General features: G+C 41.6%; 1 protein-coding gene across 1 annotated transcript in view; it reads right to left on the bottom strand.

The window, feature by feature from the left end:
* Positions 1-12,458, bottom strand: part of LOC137632845 (uncharacterized) — a 201,125-nt gene extending 188,667 nt beyond the window's left edge. The window contains exons 1-5 of the mRNA XM_068364941.1: positions 12,351-12,458; positions 11,919-12,041; positions 10,970-11,771; positions 9,576-10,662; positions 8,950-9,269 (exon numbers count right to left, since the gene is read on the bottom strand). Coding sequence (XP_068221042.1) covers positions 8,950-9,269; positions 9,576-9,780 — 525 coding nt within the window. The 5' untranslated portion in view covers positions 9,781-10,662; positions 10,970-11,771; positions 11,919-12,041; positions 12,351-12,458. The remainder of the gene's footprint in view (positions 1-8,949; positions 9,270-9,575; positions 10,663-10,969; positions 11,772-11,918; positions 12,042-12,350) is intronic.
* Between the last annotated feature and the right edge of the window lie 371 nt (positions 12,459-12,829).

Raw genomic sequence — 12,829 nt, 5'->3', positions numbered from 1 at the left:
CTGTCGGCACGGGTACCTCCTCTGCTGGAGGTTCTGCCACGAAAGGGCGGGATGAACCTAGACGCTGGTGTGTCCATCCTAGGTCTAGGCACGGAAGGTAAAGCTGTGACTTTACGTGCGGAAGACGCCACCAGGTCATGGGTATCCTTCTGGATCAACGAGGCAGCAATCCCCTTGATCAGCTCTTCCGGAAAGAGACACATGGAAAGCGGAGCAAACATCAACTCCGACTTCTGGCATGGTGTGATCCCCGCAGACAAGAAGGAGCAAAGGTGATCTCTCTTCTTAAGCACTCCAGACACGTACGAAGCCGCAAGCTCACCAGACCCATCCCGAATGGCTTTGTCCATGCTAGACATGATAAGCATGGCAGAGTCCTTATCCGAAGGGGAGGTCTTTCTGCTTAACGCTCCCAAACACCAGTCCAGGAAGTTGAAGATCTCAAAAGCACGAAAAACTCCCTTCAACAGATGGTCCATGTCAGAAAAGGACCAGCAAATCTTGGAGCGTCTCATAGCCAGCCTGCGGGGAGAGTCAACCAGACTTGAGAAGTCGCCCTGGGCAGAGGCAGGAACTCCCAAGCCGGGTTCCTCTCCCGTGGCATACCAGACGCTAGATTTGGAAGCAAGCTTGGTAAGTGGAAAGATGAAGGCAGTCTTCCCCAGTTGCTTCTTGGACTGCAACCACTCTCCCAGTACCCTCAAAGCTCTCTTGGATGAGCGCGCGAGTACGAGTTTCGTAAAGGCAGGAGCTGCAGACTGCATGCCTAAAGCGAACTCAGAGGGAGGTGAGCGCGGGGTTGCAGACACAAACTGTTCTGGATACAACTCCCTAAATAGGGCAAGGACTTTCCTAAAGTCTAAGGAGGGAGGCGTAGACTTGGGTTCTTCTATGTCGGAGTGCGGATCGTCCAAATGCGCAGCTTCGTCGTCATCAGATACTCCTTCATCCGAATGCTGAGGAGGAAGCGGCAAAGGCGGAGCAGACAGCTGAACGGCTGAATCCGGCAGCACGGGTGCATGCGTAGCTGCACTGGATCCAACATCATGCCGCTGCTGGTCAGTCTGCGAGCTGGCAACAACAAAAGCGGAGTGCTGGTGCGTGGGAGGGACTGCCGTGGGTTGCGGAGACTGCCGCATTGCGTCAAAACACGGCAGCTTGACAGCACCTTCCCACTGCTGATGCGGTAGCTCACGCATGTCAACGGAGGGTGCCGCATGTCGGCTAACGTCAACATGCGTCTGGCAGGGTCGACTGCGCATCGGTGGTGGAGCTCTCACAGGTGGAGTGTGGGAGCAGGCAGCCGCAGTATCTGCTGAGCGCACAACCGTGGCAGGTTGTATGTTAACAGGTGCAGTGTCAACCTTCTCAGCACGATACTCCTGCATGAAGGAAGCAAGCTGAGACTGCATAGTCTGCAGCATAGACCACTTAGGGTCTACCGTGGTTGGTGCGGCAACAGACGGAGTGATTGCCTGCTGCGGAACCACTCTACCTCTCTTGGGAGGTGTGCAGTCTTCGGAAGACTGCGGCGAGTCCGAACTGACCCAGTGGCTACACCTGGGCCGTTGGACTCGCTCGGAAGGGACCTTGCGCTTGAGAGGTCGTGAGACCTTGGTCCAACGTTTCTTCATAGAAACTTCTTCCACAGACGAGGAATGAATGGGGTCACTCGTCTGTTTGTGGATGGGACGATCTCTGCAAGATGCGTCCGCAACCACTGAGGGTACATCCGTACGCTGATCAAGGCCTGTCGAACCCTTTGGTCCTTCGACATTGCTTCTCCCCTGGGCTTGGGAGCTTGCAAGAGGTCCCGGACTGGGAGGACGACTGGCACGAACAGATGCACCCTCATGCGTAACACTGACACTGACACTTTTCACCGCACTTGCACTCACTACACTTCCCACTGCACTTTTTTCTTTCAACTCTTTGACATCGGATAAAAGTTGATTCCGGTCATTAGCTAATGACTCCACTCTGTCACCAAGAGCCTGAATGGCACGCATCATGTCCGCCATCGAGGGTTGAGCACTAGTAGCAGGGTCGGGAGTCACCACTACAGGGGAAGGAAAAGGTTGAAGGGCATGGGGAGAGGAAAAATCAAACGAGCGAGAAGAACTCCTCCTGATCCTATCCTTCTCTAGCCTACGTGCATTCTTTAGGAATTCATTAAAATCGAATTCCGAAAGCCCAGCGCATTCCTCACATCGATCTTCCAATTGACAGGATTTACCCCTACAATTGGAACAAACGGTGTGAGGATCTATAGAGGCCTTCGGAAGACGCCTAGAACAGTCCCTAGCGCTACACTGCCTGTACTTAGGGACTTGAGAATGGTCAGACATCTTGAATTCTTGAATTAGCCAAGGGGGGAATCCAAAATCTATCAAAGTTCATCAACAATTAATCCAAAACTAATCAAAAAGCTTGATAAGCTAATGATAATAACTCCTGAATAGCGAAAGCTAAAATCTAGAGCGAATACATCACCAAAAGCGTGAAAACAACTCCAGAAACAACAGCGTATCCAAGTAGGTCTTGCCGGTGGCACGACAGAGGAAAAATTGGTTCTTGTTGACAAGAAGTATCTGAGTACCTACTCGACAGATGGCGCTGTTGTTGTACACCCCCACCTGTATAGCGATCGCTGGCGTATCCCGACCTTAGGTTTTTTCTGTCGGGCAACAGAGTTGACAGCTACATGATCATCGGGTAAGATTAATATTGAAAAATTTAAGATATTTGAGAAAAATATTACTACATCTTTTCAATTGTTATATTTCTTTTCCATTTCAATAATCATTCACTTAAGCTTAGTTCCCAAGAATATTCTTCAATATGAAACGATAATTTCACCATTTGCAATTCAATTACAGTACACATTTAGAATAAGCTAGTATAATAAGCTTTATGATGGCTAACATTTAAAGCTACTGTTGTGGTGGCCGATGTGGTAACGTCCCTGTAGGTGAACTCCAGACTGGGGTTCTAGTCCCGCTCAAATTCGTTAGTTACTTAGGTGGCTACAACCTCACCATCCTTGTGAGCTAAGGATGGGGGGCGGTTTGGGGGAGCCGATAGGTCTATCTGCTGAGTCATCAGCAGCCATTGCCTGATCCTCCTGAGTCCTACCTTGGGTGGAGAGGAGGTTTGGGCAGTGATCATATGTATATATGGTCAGTCTCTAGGGCATTGTCCTGCTCGATAGGGCAATATCACTGACCCTTGTCCCTGCCATTCATGAATGGCCTTTAAACCTTTAAAACAGTATATTCATATTAAATATTTCCATCAGAGTTTTTTGGCACTCGGTATTATAATGAGTCTCTAATAATGCTAAATACAAAAGTGACATCTGGGGGTGGTTATAAAATGTTTATTCAAGAAAAGAATTGCTTTTCAAAGTATTTTCATAACCTATTAAATGGAGTTCACTATATGTGGGAGAAGTCATACCCAGTCCAATGAGACTATACAGGTCTTCAATTTACAAACTTAATTGGCTCCAAGAAACTTTATGTAAGTCGAATTGTTTCAAGTCCAACTTTGTTCAATTTTGGCCTAGGTTAGGCCTAACCTAAATCCCATGCCTATGATTTCCAGCTGCGAAAGTCAACAAAGAGTCGGGTTTCATATTAAATAGATATCAGGTTATTACAATATTAATGTTGTTTTACTTAATATAATAAATGTTGTAATATTGTTTTATTACAGTATTTTTTTATCTTTATTTTCAGTTGGATTTGTGTTTGTTTCCCAAATGTTTGTGAGCTTCTGTAATCACGTGATTGGACTACAGAATTATGCCATAAAAGATATCAAACTTTAAAGGTAATTTGTAATTTTGCTAGCTATACAATGAGGAGTCATTTATCCCTTTTACCCCCAGGCTATTTGGAAATTTCCAACCCTTAACCCCCAGGGGGTTATTTTTTCCCCAGCACATTTTGCAGTATATTTTTTTTAAATTGCTCTAAAAGCCTTAATTTTTGTCATAGAGAGGTCAGGTCGATCTCATTCTCTAGGAAAATGCCTGAATTTTCTTAAAAAATTATCAAAAATATTTAGAAAAATTTTTTTTTATAGCATTTTTTTGCAAGGACGTACCGGTACGTCCATGGGGGTAAAGGGATGGCTTTTGTGAAACGTACCAGTACGTCCTTTGGGGGTAAAAGGGTTAAATAGGAGATAACTTCCGGGGCGGGGGTTGGAATGGATGTTGAATAAATAGTATGCGAGATAATTAATGACAGGTAGTGCGAGGGGAATAGTACCGCCCACCTGCCTGTCAAAGAAAAGCCATTTTTGACCTTCGGCTGAGGACTGCAGGGAGTAATTGAGGAGTGAAGCACAATTTAATGGCTTCAGGTTAGCTATCTATCTTACATGGTACTTCCCCCAATATTGGGAGGTAGCCGACATAAAAAATCAAAAGAAACAATATAAGCATTTTTCTTCTCATCGTCCCTCTTCGCCCGACGAGGGACTCAGGTGAGTTTGGTTGGTACAGCTAGGGTGCCACATCCCACCCTCCCCCTTTTTCCAACACAAATAAAGCTTCATATGCTGAGTTCCTTACTACTGCTACCTTAGCAGTCACCAAGCTGATCCAAGGTAGCAGCAGGACCTATCAAAAGTTTGTATACCATGAAAATTAGGAATTATTTATGAATTTCAATATTTCTTTAGGCAGAGACACAAACCTTCCATCCTTTCAAAAAGAGAAATTTATTAGTGGCAGATGGTCCTTAGAACGGAAATGGAAGATTCTTTCCGATCCTGGAAGTTTCATCCTTCCTGGTCCAGTATGCGGAGCATGGAAGCACACTCTAATGCTGGCATCACGAACTTCTGTTTGGTTGACTATATCAGTTCCAGGTCGTTTATTGAGGAAACTAGGCTAGTTTCTTTGGGGTGTATGCACGATAGCGGCCACCTGGTGTGTATGATGACGGCTGACTAAGAATACGGCAGTGTAAAAGGGGTCGCAGGTGGCGTTAGCAATCCCCCCCTTTAGGCAAGTAGGTAAGGACATGGCTTTTAGGTTAGGTTAGGTAGGATAGACTAAGTTTAGTTTATGTCCATATTTTATGCTCGCTGGAGGAACTGACCGCTGATATACAAAGGCTCCAAAAACTAAGTTAAAGAAAACAGCTCACCAGGAAGTAAAAACTAGGTTACGGCTTGTCTTGAGGTAAGCTAGGACGTGGAGGTCTAAAGGGGGTGACAGTGTAGGTAAGAATTGCCAGTTATTATTATTGTAATTATCATTATTATTGTTATTATTATTATTATTGTTGTTATTATTATTTTCATTATTATTGATATTTTTATTATTATTAGCCAAGCTACACCCCTAGGGAGTATAGCATCCGAATTAGGTTAGGTGGAAAATCATAGGTCAGGTCATAACCTTGTTTAAATCCCCTTCTGTTATGATAAGTAGTTAGGAATACTCTCCATAATACAGGAATACATAATGAATTAATACGTCAAAATACAATAAAATACAATTTACCTGCTGGATGATTCCACATCGGCTGGAATTTCGGGGGCACGAATTTGTCCGCCTTGCGAATTAAAGATCGGTATATCACAGACATGGTTTCGAAGGGTTATTCACTTAAATAAGTGTGTAATGGTTTTAAAAAACAAGTAAATAAGTTATGATCCTTGTATAATCCAAGTTCTTCTTTCAGTAACTTATTAATTGGCAATGAAAGGTTGGCCTTGACTAGACCGACCGGACTGAATTTATTTGATTTGATTATTCCTTGACGCCGATCCAGGGCTGCCACTCAGAATTTTACTTTTCCCCTACAAACGAGGACCATTTTCCCCTACTTTCCCCTACGCAATAATTTTGTTTTTGTTGCACTTTTAGGTCACTTTAAACTCACGATTTTTAATATATATATATATATATATATATATATATATATATATATATATATATATATATATATATATATATATATATATATATATATATATATATATATATATATATATATATACTGTATATGTATATATATATATATATATATATATATATATATATATATATATATATATATATATATATATATATATATATATATATATATATATATATATATATATATATATATATATATATATATATATATATATATATATATATATATATATATATATATATATATATGTGTATATATACTGTATATGTGTGTGTATTATATATATATATATATATATATATATATATATATATATATATATATATATATATATATATATATATATATATATATATAAACAGTACTTATGATATATTTAAAGAACAGTAACAACATTAAATCAAATATCTCTTATATAAACTATAAAAACTTTAACAGAACAAGAGGAAGAGAAGTAAGATAGAATAGTGTGCCCAAGTGTACCCTTAAGCAAGAGAACTCTACCCCCAAGACATTGGAAGACCATGGTACAGAGGCTATGGCTACTTTCCTCTTGGTAAGGGTAGAAGAGATTCTGTAGCTATGGTAAGCAGCTCTTCTAGGAGAAGGACACTCCAAAATCAAACCATTGTTCTCTTAGTCTTAGGTAGTGCCATAGCCTATGTACCATGGTCTTCCACTGTCTTGGGTTAGAGCTCTCTTGCTTGAGGGTACACTCGGGCAAATTATTCTATATAATTTCTCTTCCTCTTGTCTTGTTATTCTTTTATAGTTTACATAGGAAATATTTATTCTAATAATGTTGCTGTTCTTTAAATATTTTATTTTTCCTAGTTTCCTTTCCTCGTTGGCTATTTTCCCTTTTGGGGCTCCTTAGCTAATAGCATCCATCTTTTCCAATTAGGGTTGTACCCTAGAATAATAATAATAATAATAATAATAATAATAATAATAAAAATAATATCCGATACTGAGCGGGTGGAAGGGAACCTCAGTTTAATAAAGAACTGGAGAATTACGACAACTTAGAATTTATTTGTTTACAATATTTGTGTACAGCTTGCTCTTTATTGTTTTACTTTCTGTTACCCAGGAACATGATTATGAACACAGAGATGTTTGAAACGTTGTTATTTGTTGGTGATGGAAATAAATTTAAGAATGTTTGGCGTTGTCGTAATTCTCCAGTTCCTTAATAATAATAATAATAATAATAATGATAATAATAATAATAATATCAGTTACCGATGTCACTCATAGTTAAACTTGGTATCTAAGGATAATTATTACCATTAAACCCACTTATTTGGACCAATAATTACTTCTATTTATCACTGCTTCGTTAATACATAATCAGTTAATGAAATAAGCAAAGCTACGAGTTGGGATTACATAATCTATAATCTCTTTAATATGCAAAATTACAGCAATATTGAAGTGGATATCTTAACATTCTCAGGAGAAATACAAATTAATTCAAAGCAAAATTAACACAAAATTAAGTAAATGATCATCATCATCATCATCATCATTATTATTATTATTATTATTATTATTATTATTAATTGCTAGGCTATAAACCTAGTTGAAAAAAAAAAGAATGCTATAAGCTTAGGGCCCCAACAGGGAAAATAGCCCAGTGAGGAAAGGAAACAAGGACAAACAAAATATTTTAAGGACAATAACAACATTGAAATAAACAATTCCTATGTAAACTATAAATACTTTAATGAAATATTTACAAAGATCATGTTAGGCCGAATAGAAAGACAGCTATTGGCGGGGGTATATGTACACCAATACTTTATAATTTCAGTTTCTTTTAAACTAGTATCCTAATTTTTTTTTATGATGTCTGATCAGTGAAATTAAACGGTAGGATATACTTTGACCCCTGTAGATCGCATCATTTCATCCTTTAAAAGAAAAAAAAAATATTATTGGAGATCATTTTTTCATGTCTTTTGTGACCCCCTTTTTGTGAGTTAGTATAATGATGAATTCTTTATAAGCTGTAGGAGTATAAAGCCAATTTCATGCGAAGAAAATACCAACATAAGATTACATATAGTCAATCCAGCAGAGGATAAAATAACTTCATAATAAAAAGCTGCTGCTTTGTAAAAGAAATGCATTAAAGAGTGTTTGACTTATTTATTACACAATCTAACGCTTCCTCCGACAGGCGACCGTGGATTCGAACCTGCCTCGCGCAGCGCAAGCAAATTTAAAAGTAGAAAAAGACGTTTTCTCCTGTTATACTAACATATTTTACAATTATCATTATTCCAGAGCAAAACTAGAAGGGGTGCGGCTAAAAATGTGGAACGCTTCACGATTTTGCGTGTCATCCTTGCGCCCAAAGCCAAGCAAAATCCTAGGTTCACTTGACCAATCAGAGCCTTCATAACGTACCAAGTTCACGAATATCCACCAATCAGAACCTTCAGTTCACGAATAACCACCAATCAGAGCCGCCTTGCGTTCTAAATTTACGAATAACCACCAATCAGAGCCCTCATAACGTCCCAGGTTGACGAATAACCACCAATCACAGCTCGGCACCGCTCAGCCCTTGAATATTGACCAATCACAGCTCCCCTCTGCTCGTATATAAACCAATCAGAGCTCCAGGATTCCAAAAGCTTCCCGCTGTAGGACAAAGACAGCGCAACTAGTACCGAAGGTTTTCATATCTTAGCTTTGAACTCTTTTAATAAAGGCTTTGGTTTATTCCTGTAATAATAGATGGTATTGTAACAGTCTGCTGTATAGTGCAGATCTATTCAACGAGTTTCCCGGCAATTCGGGCGGTCGTGTGGTGGACTCGGAGGAACCGGCCCTGCCAGTGCAGACGCCTCTTTAAAAGGACTCTTAAAGAGTTTGCGCTTGACGGCAGATTCCTGAATAAAAAATTCCATGTAATTATGTTAAAACAGACACCTAAAACACCGATACCTATAATTATTTAAAGATATATTATCACGATATGGGTGGTCTAATTTACCTTTGGGGAGTCGTGAAATGTTGGCGTCTCACCACCTGTGCCCTCATCAGTCAGTGATGCCTGCCTGTTTGATGTTACCGCCGCGCTGTCAGGACTCTTGAAGAGTCTACGTTTGATGCTGGATTTTCTTGTTCGGGGCTCCAGATCATACGTAGAGAGGGTCTTGTCATTTGCAGCACTATCAGGCTCGTCATAACCCTCATCTTCATCATCCGAAAAGTCCTCCAGATCACGCGCCTCCTCGCTGTCTGGGTCCAACGTCAGATCTTGAAGAGCCTCGCCTGTCTGGCTGTATAGGTATTCTATACCTATGAGTTCACCTGAAAAAAACAAAATACTTTCACTGAGAGGTCTACATCTGAAAATTGCCCAACTTTGTTATCATACGACAAAAGGGCTATGTGACATAACCATGGTAATATGAAAGAAATGACAGTTTAAGTTGAATATTAATATCTTTAAGCATTTGTTTCTTGTTGGCCCTTTTCTTAGTTTCTTAAAAAATTATTTTGGGATAGTCTTGAAACATTCCATAAATTACATACAGTGCTGGTTTCATTTAGCCCCTTTCTACTGTACAGTACTTAAGAAGCGTATGTTGTATAACAATGATATAACATAATGACCTGTGTATTGACGAGGAGCACAGTACGAGGGGTGGATCGGCTTCCCGAAGACTCTGTGGCTGAGGTCATTAGTGGCCGCCTTCAGCAGGCCACTGTAGAGTTCCATAGATGTGGAATAGGGAGACACATCCATCTCTACCGCAGCATTAGCCCTGTCCTCGTTCCAGCGTGACAGGCCCTCCAGCAGGTATGCCTGAAAGTGCATACCGCTTGCAGTCGTTCCTGGAAACAAACGTAACAGTATTAATCTTTAAGTACGTTTATTTATTTATGCGTACAACTCTCTATTCAATACATATTTTTAAATTCAGTGGAGGTGGAAAGACTCCAGAGATGTGGAACCTCTAGCACATCTCAAGACAGGCAGCACAATTCCGCCTTTCCGCAGCTTGCCCGTCTCCGTGTACAAAGAGATCCCCTCTGGGTCTTGTATGCAGGCCACGTGACGTTTCTGAGATGCCCAAATGTCCCAGATGCGGTCAGCGTCCAGCAGCGGAACACCCAGCGTGTCCCGACCCTGGTCGCCGCTCAACGCCTCCAGTAACTCATCAATCAAATGGGTAGTCTCCTCTACACCACGTGTCCTGCGTCGGCAGTGGAGGGCCAGTTCATTCCGTGTGATACGATCACACACGTCATAGTCGGAGGGAACCCGAATCTTCTGCTCCAGGAGCTCGGCACGCTTGGCTTGTTTCAGACGTTTGATGTCCTCAGCGCTCCACTCGAATATGCAGGCCGAGAGTCGGCTCATGAATAAGCCGTACAGCGGGTGGGAGTCACTGGTGACACCAGCCGCGAAGCGTCTCATGAAATGCCATACGTCGAGCCTGATTTTGAGGTCTGGCCATTTCTTGAACATGCTCCGCATGGCTGACTTCTTCCCACAGCAATCTCGGTCCACATATAGAGTGTGCGGCGGAGTGACACCTGCATCCTTGTACCTACGTACAATGCCCTTTACCATGGGTTCTATGCCGTAACCCTCGCTAGCAGTAAGGACACTCATCAGCACCTGACCGTATTCGTTGCCAATATTAGTGGCCCACGATGCAGTCCGGGCGCTGTGGCCTCCCAGTTTCTTCACCACCTTGAACAAAGCAAAACAAATAATTTTAAATAAATGGAAATGTTAATAATTATAACATTCTCTGAAAAATATTTGATTATATACTGTATTTTAAGTAAATGGGAATGGTAATGATTATAACATTCTCTGAAAAATATTTGATTATATACTGTACTGAGAGTACTGTAGTATCTATTCATAATTATCAGTATTAACTAAATAGCAATAATGTTTAAGTAATAAAACCTATTAATATCTAAAAATAGAAATAGCAATAGCTAATAATAGTACTTTACAGTCCTAAATTCTAGAATAGTATTGTATTTACCTTCTTGGTGGAATCCATCTTCAGTATGTTCCCAAAGACAGACGTTATACTGGCCTTGACCTCATCTAGCCTCGTGATGACATCGTTTGAGAACACCTTCAGTAGCCAGCCCGCGCGAGGAAGTTCAGGCATGGCAGGGGGGTCCGTGGGCTTCGGCACAACGAGAGAGTTCTTGGCAGCGGCATCCATGATGGTAACACAGTCGGTCATGTAGCTATTGACCCTCACATGCCATGCCACAGTGTGCTCCTCCACCAGCTTCTTGCGTATCTGGGTGACGCTGTTCCCTAGTCCACGCTGCCGCATTAGTATTGCCACCCGCAGGTCGCAGGCATAGCGGTAAGTCAAGAGAACTGGGAACCGGCCACGGTGTCCCACGTCCAATTGGCGAGTGATGGCGCCACTCCAACTGATCAATTTGCCCTTGCATTGACCACACTCCAGATATTCAGCAGCCAAGTTGTAATAGCCATCAATATCCAGAACTTGGCGTACTCGGGGGTAGATCCCGGCGGAGGTCAGCTGATGGCCCTCGCAGAATGAATTTGGACAGACCAGACGTACCTTCCATAATTTACGAGGCATCCACAGCAACAGGCGTGTTGCAAAGTAGCTGTCCGGTCGAGGTACTGTAATTGGGTGGGTATAAGAGATGGCTCTGGAGGAGACCACCAAAGCTTGTTCACACGCTCCCAGGCCAGCTCCGGCTTCCCTCTCTTAGACACCTTGAACAGCGCCCGGGAAATCCATTGATGGTCAGCCTTGGGTAACGTCTTCTTCCATCCCTCTGGCAGTACCACATCTGTTGATTAATTGTTTTGTTAAATGTGAATATAAATACAAATATATATTTACAGTCAGGACAAAGTATATAGACAATGATTTACACTCATATCATTACATGAGAATAATAGTTGCATTATAGTACAAAGAATAGCTTGTAACGCACCATCAACGTGACTCTGTGCTTGTGAAACTGTGATGGGGTTGCCCTGGCTGCTAGTAGATTCATACAGCTCAACAGCTGTCACCAGGGCTTCATCATCAATATCGTCATTTGGACTTGCCGTTGCTAGAAAAAGATGATAAATAATGCATAACAATTTTATGTTAAGTAATAACTGATAACATGAGTGATTTCTCGGCACAGTACAATATATGGGATTTTCAACGAAAAATTACTTTTCGTGTACTTAATTAAATACTGTATTAATATATACAGTATTTAGCATTCAGACATGGAAAATTTGGAATTTAATATTTTACATGCTGTACATTTACTTTAAGAACAAAAACTTCTATATAAAAATCCTGGGCAATAATTGATAACTTATGAGTGTTCTGCACTGTCAGCCAACATATTGTCGTCACCATACCTTACCTGGACACTTTGCCTTTGTTGGTGTACCCTTCATCTTCTTGGTTTTGCCCTTCGTACTGGGGGACGAGAGAGTCTCGCCCACCAGTAGCGAGGACTCCCCAGGTGCATTGACATCGTCAATGCGCTTCCTCTTCCCAGACGATGGTTGGGCGCTGTCAGATGGTTTCTTGCTACTGAGTGATGGTTGGACAGTAGTCTTTTTCTGACGGGAAACTCTCTCTTTCTCCTTTAACGCGACAGCCTCCTTGCCTTCATCAAAGGACAACATGTATTCCCTGAAGGAAAACTTGTTCTGGCTAAGAGGCGCATTTGTTTTCACCTCCGACCGCATGCAGTCTACTATCCAGGCAGCATAACCTAAGCCATTTTCTATCATCCACTTGAACGTCTGATCCCTGTAGATGCCAAACTGTAGCCGGTAGTGCCCCAACACAGTGATACGGTCGTTGACGTTACCCCCAACTTTACGGACCGCATCA

The sequence above is a fragment of the Palaemon carinicauda genome, chromosome 42, assembly GCF_036898095.1.
Source record: "Palaemon carinicauda isolate YSFRI2023 chromosome 42, ASM3689809v2, whole genome shotgun sequence".
NCBI classification, from domain to species: Eukaryota; Metazoa; Arthropoda; class Malacostraca; order Decapoda; family Palaemonidae; genus Palaemon; species Palaemon carinicauda.
Note: the sequence above shows the minus strand (reverse complement) of the source record. Positions and strands in the feature narration are given on the sequence as shown.